Here is a 25,299-nt window from a genome sequence, read left to right on the forward strand (position 1 = left end):
ACTTCCTCCTTGTACATGCACTTTGATAAACAATATCTCTCTAATGTATCCTCTTTCCGAGTGGCACACTGTAGAATATGAGAACACAGGCCTGTGATTTTACAGATAGATCAATATTGCTGGATGCTGATATCCTTTGGCTATATCGGTGTACTGTATAACTCCTACGCAGATCTTTACATTCCGCCTCGATGGAGTCATACCACCATACTGCCTCCAGACAGAATCAAAGTCTCCAGCCCTGCTGATGGAAGTCCAGGGCTGCTATCTCTATGACTGGTTTCTTCACCACTATACAGTAAATGCTTTAAAAAGAGAGAATTCTTCTTCTTTATATCACGGCTACAAAAAAGCGTGCTAGTTATTGGCGATCTCTGCAGCCATGAGTAGATGCTGGCCCACTAAGCAGGGACAAGGCTGCTTTGTTGGGCTCTCCATGCACTGGCTGAGGCTCAGAATGCCACCAGCTTGCGTTTCACATCAGTAAACGGCAGAAGAAAATCTGCTGACAACATGGTGATTTTGTGGATGTACATGTCTCTACATGGGCTCGTGGGTGTCCTACAACACACTTAAAGGATAGCGCCAACCAATGTTTCACTTCAAAAATCAGCTGAATGGTAATCCACAGCAGTAAAGAGGCTCTTTAGTACTGCGTGAGAATGTTTTGCAACACAGAGCACAGTGATTTTGCTGTTCTATAAATCACAGAGGGAAAGGCACAAAGCCACTGAAAGAGAGCACAGCATCTCTTTTAAAAGCTGTTGTAAAGCGGTAAAGCTGACATGGGGTGGCTGTTACATAAGAGGAGAGCGTGTCCATTCATTTTTAATGCAGGTGAGGTCCCACTCTGTGCAGGAAAAAGAGCAGATGGGCCACTGATGGAGGGCTGAGGCCTTGTGGATGGCTGGGCATTCTTTTGCAGCTCTACCATGAAAGTAATTCACCAGCAATGTCATCAGCATGAATAAAGCATAACTTGGACCATCTGACTCTTTGAGTTTTTGTGCATCTCACTGTATAGCTTTTGCAGTTTGTTTTGTCATATTGCGATTTACAACTATCAATATATGCATGAATAAGTGCATGAAAATGCTTTCGTGAGCGACGTACCCTATATACAACTGAGAAAAACTAAAAAGAAAAAACGATTCTTTTCACACATTAAACTGAGTTTGATCAAGCAAATTTAAGACACATTACTATTTCCAGATTTACTATAACATGTTTGCCAACATGTATGCATTAGCTGCCAGCATTTGCAGGGCTTTGTAAACGGATTTTAAAAAATCGAAACAATGTCAGAGATAAAGAAATAAATCAATTCTTATTCTCTGTTAACTGAGTGTCTTGGCCTATAAAACAGGAATGTTTCTTTGACAAATGAGGACAGTGCGTGCCTGGCAAATCGTCCTTCCTGTGTGCTGAGCACTATAGTGGTATGGTTTTGATTTGCACAGCACACCCCAGCTGGGATAGCTTTATGATGAGCAAACAATTTTATGTGAATTGAATAAATGGAACATTTTACACACTCATTAATTGTGCCACACATGAATGGTGAACTAAGGAAATGGCTCTACTGTGCCATGTGCTCATTTTAGTTAAGATCCCGTTACACGATCTGCGGCCCTTTGTCAGTTGCGGTATTTAAGTGTGGCTGGACTTATCAGGGGCAGCATACGTCCTGAGCTTTATCTACACACGGATGAGAAGGAAACTGTTACATGTTGTCCAGACATCGGTTTTCCCATATGGAACTATGAAACACACACATGCTGAACATTTTGTGTAAATATTTATTTCTAAATTCGGGCATGCATATACTGCAATCTGAATGACTGCTTTACTAGACATTCAGAAATGACTAAATATTTGGTAGACATTGACCTCAGAGTCTGATGTACAAGGTCCCTATATAGTGCTCAATGCTCAAATTGTCCAAATGAATACAAATCAATATAAATGAAATAAAAGCAAAATCATTCTTTTCAATCATCAGTAACTTGTTGCTTACCTCTACAATGTCCGAGTTGGTTCTGCTCTCATGGGGCTCGTTGTACTCTGTGTATTTAAGCAGGACTTTGTCCATGTCAGTGCTGGCATACTGGAAGAGTTTGTTCGAGCTGTTGAATATGATTAGGGCAATCTCGCAATCGCACAACACGCTCAGCTCGTAAGCTTTCTTCATCAAGCCAAACTTTCGCTTTGTGAAGGTAACCTGTAAAAACAGAAAAGAAGAAAAGACGGTTTGGTAAAATGGTAACAGCCATACTAGAACATTTTCTTTCTTCATCATTCAGACAATAATGCAGTTGCATTGCCAAATTAACACGCATCTTAGAAGACACAGAGTAAAATACCCACTGCTATCGTTTATAGCATGATAAATAGTTATTGGTAAAATAAATAAATCTTATTGTTATTTAATTAGACAATATTCTTCTTTATGTCCATTTATCAACATTACACCCAATGATGTCAATAGAACATATCTTGTATTGAATCTGGCAACGTTCCTTTAATAGAAAGCTAAAAAATACTCCAACCTCTGCTTTAATCTGCACCCATAAATCAAAACCATTCTCTCACTAATGCGTCAGTTAAATCCCACCAATGTTCTTGGACTGTCCGTCAGAATCTGATAAAGTCTAATTGTTTTAGTGTTCTCCATCTATCTAGGTCCATGTTACTGGGAGATAATGAGTCAGGCAGACAGCGGTGCTGCCACACTGATGTCATGGCAGGTCAGACAGAAGGTCAGTAAGAGAAACACAACAGAGGCTCCACAGCCTGTGCAATCAGCCCATTAGGGAGACAGCGGGCTCCATCACTCCTGCCTGCATCCTCTGACAGCCTCTTCCTGCAGGGCCACCGCTGTAACACGAGCTGAGCTGTACGCTTCTGCAGGTCGTACGTACACGCCCCTAACAATCTGACTTTCCGTGAGATGACCGGCTATACGGTATGCTTTTGATTCGGCTATACAACGAGCCAAGCCGAGCATGTGCTCTATTATCCACAAGACGTTCATTCAGGAGCCTTCAAAAGCATGAGAATGAATTATGCATTTGTTCAGCTCTCATGTTTAACAAATGTTATACAGCGAATCTAGAAGCACATTTACACCTATAATCTAGAAGCATCAAGTACAACATCGTGAATGAGCATATGAATAGTCAAGATGAGCACGACGTGTGGGACACATGGCAAAACTTACAGAGATGCCGTGGAAAGCCGTGCCTCCGGCAAAAAGAAGCTGAAGAGCGTTGTGTATGAGAGAGGGAGAGAGAGAGCCGCACAATTACTTCCGCCAATTTCACTGACCTACTAAGCAGAGCTGAGCAGATGAGCTGGCTTTGTTCAACTTTAATTGGTCACAGCTTGCAGGAACCCTCATTTCAAATGGCATAATGCAATGTAATCCAATGAGGAGCACAGCATCTCTGAATCCATACAGATTTCAGTCCAGCTGTGAGCTTCACATGTTCTGCATTACAGGTGATTACAATTTGAAAAACTTGCGGATCATCTTTTGATACATTTATTGTTTTTCCGTTTAATCCACATACATGTGACATTTTACATTTTTAAATAAAGGAAACCTTACTGCAGGACACTTCTTGATGACCCAAATAACTGTTAAAGGGATAGTTCACCCGAAAATGAAAATTCTGTCACCATTTACTCACCCTCAGGTTGTCCCAGACCTGTATACATTTATTTGTTCTGCTGAACACAAAGAAAGACATTTGGAAGAATGTCAGTAACCAAACAGATCTCATTCCCCATTTACTGCCATTGTAGGGAAAATAAATACTATGGGAGTCAATGGGGGATGAGATCTGTTTGGTTACTGACATTCTTTCAAATATCTTCCTTTGCGTTCAGCAAATGAAAACAGAATTTTTATTTTTGGGTGAACTATCCCTTTAAATTATGAGACTAATGAAATCTGCACCGGACATATGTTACGTGGATACACACGTTCAACCAAATACACACAATGACATGAGGCAATGACACGTAGCAGCTTTCATTATACAAAAACAGGAAACGAATGGAGTGTGGCAGCGGAGCAGGACCGTATACCTGAGCAGTCCAGGGAGAGTAAGCTGAGCTCAGGCAGACAGCAGTGTGAATTCCCAGTGCCGCGGAGAGCGGCTCCCTCCCAGTTGTCATTAGACTCCTCTTGCCTCTCTTGCAAAGCAAACACAAGGCATGGCACACTCCCTTGACAAGCCCTTTTCCAAGTATATCATCATTAAATGTTCCATAAATGGCAGATGTAATTGTGCAACTTAATAGAGGAGAAAAAAATATAGAAGCCATAGTCCAAGTAGGTGGCATAGTTTGGTATGGAGTTGACCTCTGAGGCAGCAGAAGAAAATGTCACCTTTAGCGTGGGACGGGCCCTGCTACACGGTTCGTGCTGTGACACTGTTTCACCCCACTGCTGTTCAGGGCACTCCGAGTAGCTGCCTACTGACCCTGAGCAACCATTTATTCCAGCTGCAGTGCAAGAAAGTGTGGCGTGCTACGGATTGTAAGACACATCCACACACACACAACAGCTTGTAAGTCATGTTAAACTTCATCCAAAAAATATATATTTTACTGTTTACCGCCTTGGGCAGCACAATGCACGTCTGTGACTGCAGCGGTGACAAATGCCATCGTCATGTGTATGTTAAGTACAAGATACCAGCATCAGAACGCCACAAATAAGTACTCTAACTGAAAAGAGAGCTTTTGGGTGAGCACCCTGAACAACAACCCCAGTCTCCAGGGTCACTGCTAAGACAGTGGAAAGCCACAGAGAGATCTGAGGTCACGTGGGAGGCTGCAGGGGTTTTTTCCACTAGCTCACAGAGAAACACACACTCAGTTGAGTTCTGAGGTGGGGTGTGACTGATTTCAGACTTTTGTTCCAGATCTACATTACTGTAATTTTCTGATCCAGTTATTGTCATATGACTCACAGACATATGAATTTCAAATGTTATGCTCTCCTTTGCGGGCTAAAAGCATAAAAGCATTTTGGTGAGAATATCCATCTCCGAATCAGTATGCACAAACAAATCATGGGGACACTTTAATGCAACACAAAGTTCCTGTGCGAGGAAGTGATATTATAACTTATTATGTTTTGTGCTCCAAAATCCCCCCCCAACTTATGGCAGTCTCTGATAAGGTCATTCTTTCCTAGCCATCCTGTAATTATATTAGCATTTCTCATCTAATTGTACAGAGGGAATAATAATGCTGACCTTTTCACAACTTTTTCAGCATATCAGGTAAGTCCACTCTTTTACTGTTGTGTTTTATCTACTTTTCTCAGTCTGGCCTTTGTTACTTCCAGAGGACTGGGGCGTCTCGTATGCCATCATCGGGTGTACTGACTTCTTAGAATTTTAAGACACCAATGAATCAAAGCAAATAAGGATGTAAGTAAAAATAAATCATTGTTCCCACAAAAGAGGAAATGGGCAATATGTGTGGGTAAAAACGTATATGCTAAATAATTCCTTGACGTGGAAGAACAAAACCATAAGGACGTGCACTCGTGTATTTTGAGCGTTTGAGATTATCTGTACATTTCCTTGTGCCTGTCAATCACTTTGAAAAAAGAAAATATCCGGCTTGTCAATCAGAGGGTTTCAACACAGGCTGTCCTCTGGGAGAGAAGCCAACATGAAAACAAGCCATGAGGGTGAAGCCTCTGCTATCAAATAGAAAGTGTGGCGGGTGACACATCATGAAACCAGCACGTCAGCTTGAATGATCTCGATAACAACTGGCAGGAGACTTGTGTGGTCCAGAGAGTGTCTCTGCCATAGCACCAGCTGGCAGAGTGACCCAAGCCCCCTGGGTTCTGCTACCCAGCAAAGAGCACTCGGGCCTGGGAGACAGGCAGCGGTCCGTCCCTCCTGTCTGGCCGGATCAGCTTTCACAGGACACGAAAGAAGCCCAGGGTTTACTGTTGGGTTCTGAGCTTTTAAGTATCCTGAGGGCTGGGCCATCCAGCTGGGGCTGTGCTGGTGTGACCTTGTAATTAGACTGATCTCTATACATTTATCTCTTGTCCTCATTCACAACATGAACTACACCTTGAATAATTGGCATTTTATACTAAGCTCAAAGTCAGCAGCCATCAAAGCAAACAAGCGAGAAAAAAGAACCTGTTTATAGTGTAAAGTAAGTACTCTGATGTGTGCAGTCATGTTTGAATTCTGAAATGAATAATGAGGCCAACAGGTATGACAGGAAGATATCACGAACAACATTCTTTTGGATATAAAGATCATGCGCATTACTAACGTTTTATCATTCTGTGCTGTTGATGTTCCGCCACCATGATGAATAACTGGAGGGAGGTGGGTGGAGTTTTCATTGTTCGGAGCATTTCAATGTTGTTGTCATCAGACATGAATTATAGACAGAAAACCACCCACACTATTTCCCCTTACAATTCTACAGCTACACTCTAATGCAGTTAAACCAAAAACAAAACTCCCTTTGCTTCGAATAATCCACTTTAGCTGCAATTACAGTCTATCATTTAAAGACACCCAATAATGGAAGGGCCACATTGAGCGAACTCCACCTTTCTACTCAAACTTTTTCTCAAACTAACCCTTTTCGCTACCTAGTTTCTAAACCATGTTTTAATCATTAAAGAATAATGGTGTTGGCTCAGAACCTTTTAGGAGAGAGTGTGAAGGGATGAAACGCAGGGATGAGCGTCCTGCTAAAAAAATAAGTGGGATGAAAAAGAACAGAGAAGCTCGGTGCATGTGACATACGGAAGCAAAAGTAAGCCAAAGAAAGGGCGGGCGACACTCCGCCCAGCAGTGAAATCATCAAACTTTTAATGACTTGGGTAATTACCCCTAGTGAGCCTGCTTAATGACGTACAGCGGACATCGTTAGGCACAGAGGTCCAAACACACAAAGACACACTCGCGCACAAACGCAGCTGTGAGAGAGCATGTCGACTGTACAGAAACAAAGCCAAAGAGGTCCCTGATATAATCGCGTCCAACAAGTTCTCTCTTAACAAGGAGCGTTTTCGTATGCGTGCTTCTGCAGAACTGTTCCCTTGAGTCTTTATTTTAGTGTTCACAATAATACTTTCCATCATTCATAAATCAAAGTGCTGTCACAACACAATCACAGCCACAATGGAGGGATGCTGTTCCTACCAAGATAGGCTGCTCTCATTAGGGTCCTTTGAGCCTGCCATGGTAATTTAAAGTTTTATACTGTTTTACTTTACGGTTTCTTTAGGGGAGTAATTCAATAGCATGTTACTAGCACTATCGTACGCGCTGCAAATGAGACAGGTGTGCGACATCATCAGGACAAATAATTATAGGCTCGGAGAAAATCTGAGATTGTACCGAGTGGACGATGGACAGGTGGGGAACTAGAGGGAGGGGGGGTTCAGGATCATTCTGTCCTCCTGCGCTATTATGGCAGTCGCCCTCCTTACACAGCTTTGCAATTAGCATGTCAGCCTGAGCTGTTCAGTGAGGCTCACTGAAGCTTCTCCGCTTCTTCTCCATTCGCTGTCATTCCTTCCTTCCCCCTCATTCTCCTACAGGCCGCACTTAAGGGGCTTTTGGTGGAAAGCTGTAGAAAGATGGGGCTGCATGCATGACAGGACCTCTGGCTCCTCTATATTACATGGTGTGAGCCGAATACGAGCCGAGATGTATTCTCATAAAATAATGTATCTTTCTCACCTCTTTCTTTCGCTGATAGGACTCAATCAATGTGTGAATCGATGCCTGTTGTGCCGTTGGTTGTGAAAATTTCTTGGCGAATTGATGGAAGAGCAGAAATGCCCCCTGAGATCTTCCAAACCCCTCTGGGCCGAAGAATGTTGTTAAATTTGTGTAGAAACGGCACAATGAGCGCCCTGCGGCTCTCCTCTAAAGATATTGTTTTGATAGATATCGCAATTGCAGACCTCCTAACCCCTGCTACGCTCTCTTAAATAAATCCTGATAGGTCAACAGGCTTTCCAGAGCCCTCCTCATAATGATACGAGACGCCCCTGCTGAAGCCCGTGCGGCGTGCAGTATTGCCACTGTATTTAATTAGGCCACTTAAGGCATTCTCTCATTCTAACGCTGCGAATAAAGATAGCTCCGGGCGCAGCCGCACACATAAGGATTTTAATTGTCTTCTTTCAACAGGCCCAGTATGCTAATGGCCATCTCCCCTGGGTGAGGAGAGCACCCTGGAGCGAACAGGAGACCGGGTTCATGCTTGTGGGGGAAAGAACTTTGTGCGAGTATACACAAGCTCTCTAATAAAGGAGTCTGAAGGGTTTACGTCTTACATCTTCCTCGAGAACTCTCTGCTGAGCAAGCCGCGCCACACTCGCAGCCGAGCCTGTGTGCCACTGATAACCGCTCTCTCCGATGAGAGCCGTGAAATTTGAATTCTGCCGGACAAGAGCGCTATTAATTACCAGGCGGTGTATTGTCTCTCGTGCTTGTGTGTATATGCTAATAACAACAGAACAGAAAAAACCTCTGAAATAGCGGTGTCGTGATCATTTGGGGCTATGAATCACAAGTCGTGAAAAAAATTCAGAAAATTATTTATATTCTTTTATTCGTGTAACACAAAACTAGACATTTTAATATCTACTTTCTTATGCAGAGAACATACTTTCATGTTCTTTTATGGTTTTTTATTTGGAGCTTCACATCCCCTGTTACACGGAATTGTTGCCCTTGTACTTTTAAAAAAAATATTTACTTTTGTGTTCCACAGTCCACATAATAATTTATAAAAATAAGTAAATAATTAAAAAATATTAAGATAATAAAATAATAAATAACACAATAATTTAGGGGTAAACTTGGAAAAACTCTACTGTATACATTGCTTTAGATCAGTGGTCAGGAACCTATGGCTCGCGAGACACACGTGGCTCTTTTCAAAAATCATGTGGCTCGCCTGGTTTCTTAGCCTTTACCAACATTTGATCGCTAAAACTCATAATACATATGAATATTTCAGGTTGTCCTAGCCAATACACACATGCAGTGCTATGCGCAAGTGTCACGACACTAATCTACGGCAAACAACGTTGTTATGGTAACCTCTCGCGCCCGCAGCCCAGATGAAGCTACCCAGAGGAATAGTTCGGAGTTTAGAAGAGCGAGCGACATGCTTCTATTGAAAGTTACAGCTCTCTGTGGCGTATGATACAGAACTCGTTGCCTCGCTATGTAATCACATGTAAAAAAGTTTTAAAAACAAACCATGCAGAAGTCTCCGGTGAGCAGATGGAAGCAAACTGCGACGCATCAGTATAGATGCGCTGTTTTTAGCTCGGCTCCTCATATTCGTGTAAGCAGTCTTTCTCGCATATGAACCATATGAAGTCCATACATACTGTCAATGTTAGCAGAGGAGTTTCAATGCCGGTATGTAAGTGTCGTGACCACGTACGAACCAAACTACAAAGCTATTATAGCAAGACGCTAGTTATATCTGTTTCGTGAAGTGTTACGCAGACCGGTCGGCCTATGACATCAAAGTGCCGCGAGAGCAGAGCTCCGTGTGCTTTCAAAACTTTCTCGTGGTACTCTGATGTTAGATCAGACGCCGATCAGTCTGCAGCATTTCAAGAAGTCGAACATACCTAAGGCAAAGTCAGAAGACACATATGCAGTATTTTGTGAGTATCAGTACTATAGGAACGTGCACTTTTTTAATCGTTATAAGTTAAGATATAATGAAATTTAATGGAGAACGGAGGCCTAATGTAAACCTGTAGCCTAAGTTGTTTATAAGTAATGGAAATCATTTTTGGAGCCCCAGATGTATGCACTGTTTCGTTTGGTTCACTGTTTTTGAGTTGTCTGTGGACATGTTATCTTATCGAAGGAAAAGAACAACTGATCCCCACAGGGACCATAAGTGAGACTGTGGTCTGTGGACATAAATTGGACAAGTTATTAGTATTGAAGTCATTGAAAGATGTTATATCTTATATATATACTATACAGTATATAAATAATAGTAGTTTTGCAATGGTTCTTTTGAAAAAAATGAATTAACCAAAACTAGAGAAATGGCTCTTTGGTAAAAAAAGGTTCCCGACCCCTGCTTTAGATCAACAGCCAGTCGCAAAGTAATTTCACAGTATACGTTTTTAGTTTTTTTCCTAATTCCTTCTCTCATACTTTATTTTTTCTCTTTTTGCTGATGTCGTAGGCTGGGGCAGATAGTGCAGATGCTGATGTTTCCAGTAGACGTCTTCTCTTTGCCTGCCTTTCTATTTGGATCCCACCCAGGACCTGGTGTTATGCTGATAATTGGCCTGTCCTGTAAATTCGAGTTTCTCACTCGGCTGAACTGCTACCTCCACAGTAACTGTCAGAGAGGTGGGAGGAGAGCTGGGGGCAAAGGGGGAGGAGGGCATGGGCCTGTTATGTTATCACCCTCAGGAGAGTGAGCAAAACCTCAATTAGCTTTCCGTGAGCATGGCAAGAAAGTTATTTCACCAATGAGACAGTGCAAATGATATTTTGAGCGGGTGTGAATGGGTGCATCTAGTCTAGCTGGAGAGACGTGGACAGACGCATTCTCTTTTCATTACCAAATTGAAAACATGGAAAATTGAGTGACTTTCCATATCAGACAGAAATTATGAATGTCATGTACTCTCAAACGGAACTGTAGGTGCCACACATTTGTTTTATACATGTATTAACTTCATATTGGGTACAGAAAAAGGAAGAAATGTCTATGACATAGAAAGCGACTAGACTGGACTGTGTTGTGTTATTTATATTTAGCGTGAGTAGACAAGGGTGAATTCCAGTCCGTCTCTGTCGCTGGCCAAAGCATTGGCACTTTTCTGGGGAAAGGCGAGGGAAATAGAGTGAGAGACACATAGAGGGTGTGAGTGAGAGAGACTGCGCACCCTGTGTCCCGCTGTCCCTCCCTGTAATGAGAGGGTGCCGTGGTGCAGTGGCTGCTCCTAATTACTACCAAGCAGCTGCAACCGCAAAGACCAACGGCCCCCATCAGGCCCCAGCACAAGCCCACCAGTGTACAGAGAGATGGAAAAGGGAGAGGCCACAGTCACCCCACTTCACCCTGGTCACCCCGCTCCATGTTGCTGCCACACTAACTGGCTTTCACAGGCTCTGGCTGCCACAACAGCTTCTCCGGAGGAAAATTGCAGGGTGGTGTGTGGGAGCCGCGTCTGTAAATACGGCTGGAAATGTGTCCCGGTCCCTTTTTATGGCTCTTTCGGTGCGTCTGTCCAGGAATGCTGGGACAACATGTTTAGCTAACGAACAGATGGACCAAGCAATAATCAAATGGTCTTTTAGACCTGTTGCGTTTGTCATGGTCTACAACACCATGAAGACGTTCATATTATATTCCATTTAGAATTTACCTCAATGCAAATATTTCTTCCTTAATACAACAACTATTATTTTGAGCTACATACAAAAAAACTGCATAAAAGCACATTTAAAAATAGCAATGTTGCACTTTATTGAGGTGCAGATTTTTTACTCCGTGTCAAATTAGCTTATAAAAGATATTATGACTATGTATCAAAACCTAGTGAACTGCCTTCCCAGACTACATTTTGGAGCATCATAACAACACTGAAGTTCAAACATTCCAGAAGTACATAAAATGCTCGAAAATGTGGTTAAATTAGGCATCACAAAAGGCTCTGAGACACAGCCCATTAGTTACCCCAAAGGCAGCCACTGCAATGTGGAGAAAAGAAAAAGATGGGTAGAGGAGCTACTGACCTGACGGTTCCTTTCGTCCATTATCCTTGTGATCTGGATCTTCTTCCGTCCCATCCTTGCCGTCCTGTTTGGTCTCTCTGACACCACGAGAATATCAGAAAAACACTGAGTTTGCCTCCTTTCACTCCCCTAGCACATTGTACTCCACTTATTCTTCTCGAGTCTTTCTCTCTCACTCTGTTCTTTCTTTCGGTATCTTCGGTACCAAACCACTTTCTGTGGAGAGAGAGAGAGAGAGAGAGAGAGAGAGAGAGAGAGAGAGAGAGAACCAAAAGACAGATGTTACGAACATGAAAACTCAAGGAGGTCTGATGCAGATGAAAGGGGCCCAATGTGCCATGTTCCTCTGCATGATAAATGCAGGAAGGATAGAAAACTGAGACCCACAATGATTTCTTATCTTCCCACCTGCTTCTCTTCAACAGCTGGAGATCAGCCCTCTCATATTCGTGACATTTATTATCAGACTCCAAACATAAAAACATCTTACACATTTACTCAATTTTATTGAAAACACAAAAGGACAAGAATGCCACAAAACAAAACATTACATATTACTAATTCACACACTTTACTAAACACCACGATGACGTCCATTCAGTTATGTGGCTCTTTAACAATCGTTAACAAAAACACAGAACTAAAACAACCAGACTAATACTTTAAAAAAGAAAACCCGCAGATACTTGAGAGTTACTGCTGACTTCAGGCTTGAAGGCAAGCAGGCTTTAGCAGATAAGTCGATATGACACCAATAAGCAGGTCATAAAGTCATCTGTCTAGTTTCAGAATGCAAGCGGTGCATAATGTCTCTCGGTCATTTGGTCCTGTTTTCTTTACCCATTCCCCCTTTACTCATTCTTCCCACAAATCTCTCTGTCTGCATTTCTGACACAACCTAGGACACAAGCACACACACCCTGCATCTGCACTGTGTCTCAGGAGACAGCAAGCAGGCTTCATTCTTCCACTCATAACCCCGGCTGCTGCCAGCTCTTGCTCCTAAGATGATTAAGAGTGCACCCAGTATCGGGCTGACATTAGTTTAAATCCTCTGGGCCAGATGAGGCAATTCACACGTGAGGAAAAGCGTGGAAGCCAAGCAAAGAGGGTTCAGAGCACAGTTTGCCTCCGGGGAGCTCGCGAATTGCCACCTCTCTCTTTTCTGTCCCCATCTCCCCTTGCTAACCTGCCCACAAAGAGCCAGCTACCTCTCAGAGGAAGCATTCATCATCTCCATCCAGCATGGACACAGATGAACACGTAAATAGAAAATGCCTATGCAACCACATCTCACATCTGAGACACGCTGAGGGAGAGCAGAAACTCTCTCCTCTAGAGAACGGGAAAGAGCGATACGCTTTGTAGCCATACGATGCCAGCAAAAAGACAACGACTTGCACCAGATGTGGAAGTTGATGACCAGGATGGAGGCGAGTGACCCGCAGGAAATAAATGCTATAATTACTGGCTGAACAGAAACAAGTGTTTAGGTGTCTGCAGGTCTCTATTAGCAGTGAGCTCACGCTGTCTGTCCGCAGTAGGAAACTCTCACAACAGGCAGGCAAAACGAGACATTTCCCTATACCGCATCACGCTAGGCCTGTGAGAGTGACACTGTTCTTTCTCAGTCACCATATCCCCCAGCAGGAAGGAAAAACAATGAGCTCTTCCTTCAGTGTTCACACTCACGTCATGTGCATAACGCCTATTTTGAGCGCTGGGCATATTCGAACCCTCTCGGAAATATGTTTCGAAAACATCTGCTTTAACCAGAGTTTTGAGTTTTACACTATAATTCGCACGGGGGTAAAAGTATGCAGAGATCTGCAAAAATCTGGATCAACAAAGAGAATATTTATTTATGATCATTAATAATTAATTAACCCTTGCAAACACACTCTAAAATCTGACCGAATACTGATTTTTTTAAAGCCCACACATACTGTCTTAAAACATTCTTTTTAGCACAGATGAACAATTGCAAAATGAGAGATTAAAACCAACCGATTTCTTACTTGTTTGCCTTTTAATCACTCAAACTGCAGTGAAAACGTTTGGCTCAACCATCTAAATCTTCCAAGATCCTTGATTGAAAATGGTCATGGTTGAAGAGGAGGGCCTTATCTTGTACTTGTGTGCACATAACAATGTTGTTCTGCTTATCCAAACATAGCACAACATAATTACATGTAACCAGTCTTGTTGCTCTAAATCCTATTTGTGAGCTGTCATGGCCGTCACAGAGACTGCAGGTCTGGAAGCATAATGCATTGTGTCATGACATTTCTGTCAAGTTAACAGACATAGACAAGCTGCAGTCCTACAGCACACACGCAGGCCAGAACGGCACTCTATTACCGTGCAACTGGTGAGTTTAGCTGGTTGTGTCTATGTGTGTTTCCTAAGAAGATCTGGCAACCTTGTTGTCATGGTTATGCCCCATCTTATCTTGCTTTTCTTGACCTAATGGCAGAATCATGACAGAACCTCTTGTTTCATGTGGAGAGAGGCGTTCCACTCTCCGGTGTAGCGTCTCTGTTCCCGCCCTTTCATCTCCTTAGTTGTATCGTTAATTAGTTCATGCCCCGCACCTGTCCCTCTTGATTTGTCCCCTTATTTAATGCCCCTGTGTCCTCTGTCTTGTGCTGAATCATTGTACTCTGTCGTGTTTCGTGTGGGTGAGTTCTTGTCCTGTTAAGTGTAGCTTAGTCTTGTGTAATATGTTGTAAATGTTATTTTTAGTCTTGTTTAGTGTAGTTAGTCTTTGTTCTTATTATACTCTTGTTTTACTCCCTCGTGGGTTTTTGTTTTGTGTGTTTTATTATTTATTAAAAGTCTTGTTTAACCCCTTACCCGCTGTCTGCGTTTTGGTTCCTCTCTCCTTGTCTCACCTCACCCGAGAATCGTGACAGCTAGTGTCATGTTTGGAGAGAGATGAGGAAGGATGTCATTTGGCCTGGTGTCACATGGCCTGGTTTTTCTCATGTCTATGATCCTTTGCTTTGACAGAGCTTGAAAAGCCATCAGGCAGAATCAACACTTCCTCAAAGAACTTTGAGTGTCTTATGGCGTCTTTACACAGGCGAGTTAAGGCGTCTCTGTGGCGGATTCAATTTCTGTGTAAAGACGCAATGCCGCATGAAAGCCGATCTAAAATATGCCGGCTCTGACCCTCCTCAGAGCCTAGTATCAAAGGCGACTCTGATGCGGCTCAGGATTAGTGTAAATGAAGGTGCATTAAAGCCGCTCTAAACTACGTCATTGTCATGTCAACAGAAAGCGAAGTGAAGATGAAGCCAAAAACACACAGCGACATTTGTTATTGGCTATTAATAACAACGCAAAATTTTTTTAATAATTCAAACATACATTTTTCGTTTCATTTCTTCATAAAATGATTTAAATGTTTGGAGTATTTTTGTTTGTGCTGTGGCTGTTTACTCAGGCAGGCTGTGGCACAGTTTGAATGCATGATGTACATTTTGAGACTGTTTTCAGCCAATAAAATAGTTTAGATTAGTTTTTAATGGCAAATTACACTTATTTCGTTACGTTTCTTTTTAAAGTTCATTTAGAAAAATGTTTGGAGTATGATTGTTTGTGACTGTGTGCGCGGAATGCAGATTTTTTAATTTGAACTCATGACATGAATTGTTTAAATTCCTCCTTTAGCTCCTCTCTTTCTTAAGGAAAAAACCTTCCGATACGTGGGACATGATCACATGCAGACCTGTGTTACCGCGTCTCAAACGGCTTCAAATATTAGGTTTGTCGGACATTATATATCCAAAAGCATCTCATTGAGGACAATATTTCATACACGACAACGATCTGGTAACATTTATTGTAACACCGGAGCTGTTCATTTACCTGGTCGACAGTGACTTTCTGGCTCTTTAAAAAACTTTTGGCGTCTTTCAATATGCGGTGAGGTGCCCGATAATAACAAATTTCTATGGAGTGTTTGTTAGCTAAGAAATTCATTTAAAATGTTGCATTTATAGCCTAATATTGCTTTTATCCTAAAGTATGCATTGTTATTATTAGTGTCAGTATTTTTTTTTTAGTTTATATCGTTTAATTTAAGGCATTATTTTATTAGCATATTGTTAGAACAGTGCTTTTGTGGTTATGTTCAGCATTATTTCGCATAATTTTAATTCCTGTGTAAATGCATTTATGCCGCTTTAGAGCCGCATTAACAGTCTGTGTAAATACACATTTATGCCGCTTCAGATTCAGTTTCTGCGCCGCCTTTGCTGTGTAAAGAGGCCATTGGGAGCCTACATACAGAAACTAAATGTTGATTTACTGCAGCATGCACCACGTTTTTTTTATATGACTAATTGAAGAAAATTATTTGTCAGAAATGATGCTAAAGATTTATACGTTTCTCTTGACCTGATTGATGTCTGGTGCATTATACAGTAGTTTACAACAAACACCCTGTTTTCTAATTATCTTACTGTACTGACAGTGTTAAACATATATTGTACACTTATCTACTACATTTACAGTTAACCGAAAGGAGAATCAGATTATATCGGAGAGAAACAGTGCCTCAATTTCTTTTTTTACAGTAAACTGACATGTGTACGTTTGATGCCTGGAATACACTACAAAACTTTTAAAATATAAACAGATTTTTAGATACACTTGTTGACTTTGTAAACCATTACAGAGGAAAACGGCATCATTCTGTAAACGACTGAGGGTCACACACTACCAGACATTTAAATCATTCACAAACACAACAAACTCACAAAGAATCACGCACACTTATTTGTCATGTACACACTGTAAAGTATAACAGTTGTCTCTGTTGTACTACTCTATAGTATAAGAGAGAAAAAAGACATGTTTTGCAATTTTTAACTAAATCACTATCTACAGAGGCATTTTGTGTGTATGACTGCAAATTGGGGCAAAAGTCGCGTAGTGTATTTCAGCCTGAAGAGTAATCAAATGTCCAACCAGCCCTATACATTCTAGTTGTTATGACATGTATGAAGGCTGGTCTTTACAGATCTGTGAATGAAAGTTCAGTATCCTCATGATCATTTAAAGCGGTCAGTCATAATGCCAATGATGATATATACTGTATAGCTGTAACAGCAAAATTATAATTTGTGCGAGGAATGCAAATTACAACATGCAAAATAAAAATGCAACCTTACACCTGTCCATGCCAAACGTTTACAGTATATCGCAGTACGCTTCGCAGTACGCTCATCATGAGCATGAGTACCACAATGAATACAGTTTTCAAATGTTAAGAGATAAATAAATAAACGGGTGCTAATTCCATCATCTCCATTTTATTTTTTGACAAAAAGCTAAGTAAAACCACAGAACAAAAATATAAGATAAGCACTGTCTGCCAAAAATGTTCAACAATGGACGCAAGGAATGTGAGCTTGATAATTTCTGTGAGAACAAACAATGACACATCAAAATGTTATTGCTGAGCAGTGTATGATATGAATTTCATAAACATTAATTCAAAATCTTCAAAAGTGACAGAGAAAACCCTAATAGGCTGGGGTTTCATGCAGAAAAGTAGGGTGGATGCAGTGGGGCTTGTTGGCTGTGGGTGAGATCCAATAAAAGCCTGTTGGTTCACTTCAGTGCTCCAGGACACAGGCAGCAGAGCCAGCAGTTCAAGACCACCATTGATTACATCAGCTCTCTTGAATTACACTCTCTTTCACTGCACACTATTAACCCAGAAAATGACCGGGAGATAATATAAAATTAAGTGAAATATAATATAACTGACATGTGCCGTAATTTATGGCAACAGTCTAATTTACAAAAAAATTATAATGCAATAATAACAAACCATTTGCAGTTCCTTAGTAAAATAAGTAATGTTATACACTCAAGGCCATTGATGCAGTGCACCTGGTCAACAGTACTGTATATCTTTATCTTTAAAACAGTCCAGCAATTTTGAAAGGTGCTTACCAAACATCTGTAGTCAGTGTGATCGATAAGCAGGGAATATGTCTCTATAGGACAGGCTGCTGGGCCCTGACATGAAAATCAATAGGAGTACATGACCCACAGAATGTGCACACCAAGCCGATCTCTAGTGAGACATGTCCATGTGCTCGCTGTGATGACCATGACCCTGCTGTACAGGTCGTTCTGTGCTGTACACAGGTGCACACACAGGGCCAAGTAACAGAAACCAGTAACCACAACAATGTGGATCAGTAAAAAACAAAAAAAGCTTTGAAAAACATTTTCTGGTGTTCTGTAATGTAGGTTTGGTTTCCAGTGTAAGATATGAAACATGCATTTATCGCACGCAGAATGATGAAGATGAGAAGCCCCACCTGACATTCTGACACTCCCTTGTCTTATAAACATGTTAACTCCCATGTCCTTCGCACTACTCGGAAGAATTGTGAGATGATCCCATGGTGAGAGGTCTATATCAATGTAAATGGGTGTCTGTGTGTGTGCGTGCGTGCGTGCGTGCGTGCGTGTGTGTGTGTATGTGAGTGGGTGTGAGCGTGTGAGAAAAACAGGTCTTGTGTAAGTGAGTAGGCCTCTCTCTCTCTCCCCCTCCCTTTGGAACATGCCAGTGTGAGAGTGGGAGGGCTGGTACAGGGATCAGGCCTTTTCACACTCAATAAAACATTCCCTATTCCCACTGTAATTACCACACATGCACACACGACATGCCTGCCAAACCTTTACTACCTCATTTTTACACAAACCTATGATTTTGGAGAGTGGTCCTGTAATCCTTTGACTATATAAATAAGGATTTCCTTAACCGTATTGAAAACATATTTAGAACATAAGGGGCATATAAAAAGTACATGGATTATACTAAATGTTAAAGGTACTCTACATTATAAAGTGTCTCATCAAATAAATATGTCCAACCATAAATACGATCTAATGGCCCAGTGCCAGCGTGGCAAAGAATTATGGGCCAGTTGACTTCAGATTATCAGGCCAGCGTTGCGTTGTCACTACATCTGGCATTCATTAATCATACAGGCTGGTTTGAAAAGCATTGTTGCTGTGAATTGTGCTTATTTATATTTGACTAAGGTGACAAACACAGCCGAATTAAATCAGTTTCTTATAGGAACAGATGCCGATTCACTAAATTAATAAATGGGTGTTGCTTTCCAAGATTTTTAGGTATAAAGTGAATTATTCATTTAAACATTTTACATACAGTAGTGTCCAGAATTTCGGGCAGCACCATGACCGCATTGTTTCCTGTCCACAGTCACCCTGATGGTTCAGCGTACCAGAACAAGCTATGGGCAGAGCGCACTCCCTACATCCTGCTCCTTAACTTCCTGTTTTTCAGACCCCTTCAGATGACCAATAAACATGAGAGAAATCTAGACAGGGTGGGAAAGAGAAAGCGAGATAGAGAGAGCGAGAGAAGGGGGAGGAGCCACTGGGACAAGCATCTGCTCTGATCTTCCTGTATGTTGGAGACTAAACAACTGCACAAGTACATATCATGTGTATTCTCCCACCAATGCTTATTATGTTCACAACAAGTGCCGTTTCACAGGCGCTCTTCTGGCCTCTCACTCCCTTTCTACTCATTCCATTCTTTCTGCTATTTTTTTTAAACAAGTAGCACCAGGCTTTACTTTTTTTGGCCTCCGCTGATAAGGAGCTCAAATCTTCCCAGCTTACATAACTATGAATCACCATTCGATATCACACCAAAGAAGGACAAAGCTGTTAAACGGACAGATTTACAGTAGACATAAACTGCAGAATGTGTAGAACTTTGAAAAAGAACCAACAACAACCAGACCGCAAACATTCATTGTTTTACGAAGACAAAGGGACTAATTTGCCTCCAGTAAATGTGATGTTGCAGTAGACGGCTGGTGGGGGACTTTAAGGTTCATTTTTGAAAAGCATTGACAACAAAGGGGAAAAGGGGAGGGAGGACAGCCAGGGCTTTTGTTCTTGGGCTCTTATGGGTGGATGTGTACCTGCAGATGTGGCGGCCCTGGTCTGGATGGGGAGGAGGCGTGCTGGTGTCTGCAACTACCCGGTTGCTTTTGTGAGTGTGTGCTTATCTTGCTCTCCAGCAGCCCAGGGTAAAGAGTCCAGGCACGGCAGCTCAACAGCTGTTGATGTCTCCAGATGCTAATCTGACAACACCACTTTCCTCTCTCCCAGCTAACACTTTATGCGCATTCTTCCTTTCTTTTTTGTTCATTTTCTTTTTGCGTTCTCTCCGGCTCTCATCTTCTCATTCTTTGCCTTGTTAAGTCTCTCAGATTCCTCTCTCCACTTTTCATTCCCTCACCTCTGTTTCCAAGGCAACTAATGAGATATAATTAATAAGATCTAGCAAAGGGGTGTGCGTGAAGAAATGAGTGAAAATGAGGCTCGGAGAGGGAGCACATGCAAGTACAGATGGAATAGCGCACAAAGGCTTGCACGCATTCGTTCGTAACGAACTTTTTACACCATGTTAACTTCCTTTTTAAAACATGGCTTAAGGTGATGTTCCGCGGCAGGACAAATTAGTTCGAAACACATTACTCACAAACGGAGATGATCAGGATATGAGCACTGTTTCAGGAAAATGATACATATGTACATGTCAACAAAAAAAGAGCCCTGGAGGCTAGACTGAAATATGAGGAAACTTACGCAGCCATGAACTAGAGGTTTTTAACATTACAGCATTTCATTATGCAAAATATAATAAGAGAACAGAATAAAAGAATAGCTCTGGCAGTGTGGATGATGCTTCAGGAGAAAAACTGAATGATTTAAAATAAAAACGTATACTGCTTCAGAGAAATATAACTAATTTAGCGACAACGGGATTAATCTGAAAGACTTCATGATTTATCAACAGACAGTAAAAACTATTAAGCCATGTTTGCACTGCATATTTAAGTCAAAGACTGACAACCATGTTACTAATTTAAAACTCATTGTGCTGTCATTCAGAAAACTGATGTAATGCTTAAATCAGGAAACATTAGCATTGCGAAACAAAAAAGGAAGGATGTGATTAAAAATAACCAAGTTTCGTTTCTTAAACTGACTTGCTGAATATTCTTTAAAAAGAAAACACAATATACATTCATCGCTGTAGTGAAAAGTTGCTGTGCATGGGATGTGAGTTTTTCTATATTTGCAAGGCATTATTGGGACATAGAAGTGCTGTTCTAAGAAACTTGAAGCGAAGTGAAATAAAACACAAAGGCTTTAACAAAAACATTCCCTAGCATATCATGTCACATATCAACCTTACGCCATTCAATACACTCCAGTATGCACTGCATCCCTGCCATGTTTAGAGTATAATTCATTTTCTGATCAGTCCGATCTGTCTCACTATCTCTGGATCAGATGAATCTGTAAGAAGCTACCAGAAGTATGGGTTTAGGTGTGTCTGTTTGTGTGATATGGATATTCATATATTGTTTGTTTGATGGGTAGCTCTCTGAAACTGCTGAGCAGGCAGTCACTGGGTGGTTCATCTCTGCTAATGATTGCAAGCTCCGTCCAACAACTCTCCTCTGACCGTGCTATATTCCCCGACCAGATCAATGCCAGTGGAGACAATCTTCCGTACTGTTTGCGCACAACTATACCGATAGTGCCTCATGTCAGCGTCAGGGAGGTGAGGAAGAAAAAAGCCACTTCTCACCTCCAAAATGCTATCACCACATCTAAACTCTCCCAGGATCAGCCCGATTTCTTAAGGGCTTGTACGGTAGTGATAATGACATGGGATGATCGGAAAAGCTCCCAGTTCAAAGACAGCGAGAAACTATAAATCAATCAAGACATCAGTTTTTAAAAGTAATACAATATATATTACATGTAAGAGAATGCCAAGCGCACATTAGATGTGCCCACAATCAATCAAGCAAGGTCGAGAGCTGGGAGAGGGGGCGGACTACACAAGGTGACTTTGACTAGAGAAGATGCCTTGGGGGCCGTGCAGAAAAAGCCATGGAGGAAACTTCAATATGGCTCTTGTTCCCACTACTGTCTATTTCTTGATCATTCATTACATCGTGTTCTTTCAATCCTCACTAAATGTTTTGGGGGCAAAAACAAAACGACAAGAAAGATTTGTAACGATAGAAAGTCATGAGGAAAACTTCAAGAAATTAATTTGCAACCAGCCTCACTTAAAAGAATCTTCTGACTGCATGTTCTTAGGTGCGATGTGACAACAGTGAATTTCACTCTTCAGCACATAAATGTCGTGTCTAATGTAAAGTATGTACTGATTGTACATGATTTGTGTGTGTGAATATGACAGGCATTGAAAAAGGACAAAAGAAAAAACTTGTAATGAAACAAGAGAAGTATCACTATTCTCTTCACCACCACCCACCCCCCAACCCTCTGGTCGTGTGCGGTAGCAGAGTTGTAACATAATTACTGCTGGGACACTCATATTCCCAGTGATCCATTTGCGTCAGTCAGGTTTCCAAGCCGAGCCGATGAATGGATTCTCAGTTTCTCAAGGATAAAGCGATGACCCTCTCCGAACAGTTAGATCCATTTCATGTGGGGAGACCACTGTGCTGGGTGGGGGAACATTTGTTCGTGTTAATTGTGGCTAATCTGGGATTTCGATGTCTCTCATAAAGGTGATGGAACTCTTTGCCATCAGCTTAGTACAAATGCCTTTGAAAGGGTATCAACTGAACAATTAAAGAATTGAAGCACATTGTCATGGAAAAACATGTAACTACATTGGTCAATTTTCAGTAACAAGTTGGGAACAAGTAAGAAGATTTAACCTTATCTATCTTAATGACACTCTTGAACCAGAAATGGCATTTGCAACAAATTTATGCTTCTATTATGCGACAAAAATATTAAGTTGGAAATGCAGGGTAGGAATTGATTTACCCAGTAAGAATTGAGAGGGTCAAATATGCCGTCTATGATATTACTGATTAATATTACACTCTTAAAAGGGTGCTTCACAATGCCATTTGAATAATGCCAATAGAATTGCTTCACAATGCCAATAGAAGAACCATTTTTGGCCGAGTAGTTCCATAAAGAAACTTCAGCCTAGCTAAACTCATGAACAAAATATCAGTCTGTGACTGATGGGTGATCAACTTTGACATCATATCCACAGTAGAGACCACACCCGATCACTCAACATCTCCATCAAAGGACAAATAAAAAAGCACTGCGAGTCTAAAATAATGTCATCACTAAATTCATTATGACAGTATGTCAATGTACGACAGAGTGTCTTGACGTAAAAGTCAGCTTTGGGTTTTAGTCTTTTCACTCTTCAAGACTAGTTTTTTAGTCACCATTATAAACACCACTCTAACTGCACATTTTCTGAAACAGGTTACTATAGGAGTTTACTGGGTGATATTAGGGCTTTTCAACAATTACAGACTCATCCACATAAATATCATTTACTCACCCTAAAGTTGTTCCAAACCTGCATAAAGTTTGTTTTTCTGCTAACACAAAAAAATATATATTTGGAAGAATGCATGTAACCAAACAGTTCTGGGGCACTATTGACTTCCATTGTGAGGGAAAAAACTACTATGGTAGTGCCTATGGTGCCCCAGAACTGTTTGATATTCCACATTCTGTAAAATATCTTTATTTGCGTTCCATATAAAAAACTGTGAGTAAATGATGACAGAGTTTTCTTTTTTACAGAAGAGTGTCTCTTTAAGTCATTCATTTTTTTACAAATTGGTCACTAAATCAAACATGCATGCTTAAAGCTATTTATTAACTCACAATATTTGAATTTCCTTTTTTCTCACCCCCCCCCCCCCCACCCCCACACTCATAAACTCACAGATGTACAAGATAACAGTTTTATACACGCTCACACTTAGTGTGATCTCTAGATGTTTGCATGAAAGCATTCTTCTGGAGCTGTTGTCTGAAGTGACGGCATGTGTTCTTGGCTCTCTTTGCATGGCTGTCCATCAGCAGAGAGAGAAAGAGACTCATCGCCAGAGATAACTAATCCTACTAAAGCACTGAGAAGTGTTAGCCCATCCCCAACTCTTTTTGCCCAGAGCCACCCTAACCACCCTTTTTGCCCAGAGCCACGAGCTGTGTTAACTGGCATGGCAGCCTTTTGATGTTGCACAGATCTCAATACACATATGATAAACAGTGGAGATGAATAGAGATTTTCCTCCTGAGGGAACAGTGGTGAATGAGTATATTAAAGATGGCATGCATTAATGCATCGCTACTCGCATCCACATTCAAAAACACAGTACATGACCTCCTTTACACAGACAAATAGATGAGTCCAAACCTTTTCAGCTGCCTACAATATATAGTTTATAAGTTATCTTATTTTATTAATTTTTTTAAGTATTGCAATATTTTCACTGCAAAATGCATAGAAATCTCAATCCAAAGCTTTAACGTTTTTACATTTTCACATTCGTTTTTTGGGGGGGAGAATGAGTATCATTAATGAAAGTCTAACATCTATAAAGGATAGTTTTATGTACGGTAAGTAGGTATTTTGTTTCAGAAGTGTGTCAAAAACATCATTCAATTCTTTTACACATCAGAAATAAATATCCTCTACTTGTGTAAACCCTGAGATGACAAAAATAAATATTTTCTTTGCCACCACCATCTTTGATGACTAAGATAATCTGAAGTCAAATACATCAAAAAATCCCTTTCTGTAATGCTCCAACTGTCACGAGCGGACAATGAAGGTCTACCTCTGCCTGACCTGTGAGATACTTTTGCTTTTTACAGGAAAACTTTAAATGGCTTCCAATAAATATTTGATACTATGCTCTTCCCCTTTGACATTTCAATGCTTTTTAGTCCCACTGTTCTACAATACTCCATTATGTAAAAGCTTTACGCAATCCAGACAGCATGGATGCCAATGACTCATAAACTGGAAAAGGTTGTGAACTGATGAGATTTTTCATAGAAAGACTGATGCACAATAATCTCAAAGCAGATAAGCACTTACAGTGTAGCAGATAAAAAAGATATTCATATCAGATATTCAAAAGACATACAGCCACACTAACAAATGTTGTCATTTGTTTGAAATGTAAAACAAAAACCTGTTCAGAATAAAATGCTTCACTTTGCATAAATGATAGGATTCTATAAGCAGTATCTCTCTCTGGGGCCCTTGTAGACAAATGCAGATTACGCACCTACAATTTCAGAAGACTGTCAATACCCTTAATCTATTTGACAAGTCAAACTATTCCTTTCATTTCATCATGGGCTCGGCTAAAATGGAAGAATCCATTTTGCCATATTTCAAACCAGAGACACTTTTTTGTGGTATAAGACTGCGTGATAAGACACGGTTTGAGAAAATAGAGATCCACGACAGTACAGAATGTCACTGCAGCCTCCATGCTCAAGAGAGAATCTAAACAAGATGCTGTGATGATTTCTACGTCCTCTATTCTGCACGAAAACAATTTTAAAATATAGATATGCTCTTACATAAACG

The 25,299-nt window shown here is 41.0% G+C and overlaps 1 protein-coding gene across 12 annotated transcripts in view; it reads right to left on the reverse strand.

The window, feature by feature from the left end:
• mef2aa (myocyte enhancer factor 2aa) overlaps positions 1-25,299 on the reverse strand; it is an 83,265-nt gene that overhangs the window by 41,297 nt on the left and 16,669 nt on the right. For all 12 annotated transcript variants that reach the window (XM_057347452.1, XM_057347450.1, XM_057347454.1 and 9 more), the window contains exons 3-4: positions 11,808-12,023; positions 2,018-2,221 (exon numbers count right to left, since the gene is read on the reverse strand). In XM_057347452.1, the coding sequence (XP_057203435.1) occupies positions 2,018-2,221; positions 11,808-11,861 (258 nt within the window). In that variant the 5' untranslated portion in view covers positions 11,862-12,023. The remainder of the gene's footprint in view (positions 1-2,017; positions 2,222-11,807; positions 12,024-25,299) is intronic.

This window comes from Triplophysa rosa, linkage group LG12, assembly GCF_024868665.1.
Source record: "Triplophysa rosa linkage group LG12, Trosa_1v2, whole genome shotgun sequence".
NCBI lineage: Eukaryota > Metazoa > Chordata > Actinopteri > Cypriniformes > Nemacheilidae > Triplophysa > Triplophysa rosa.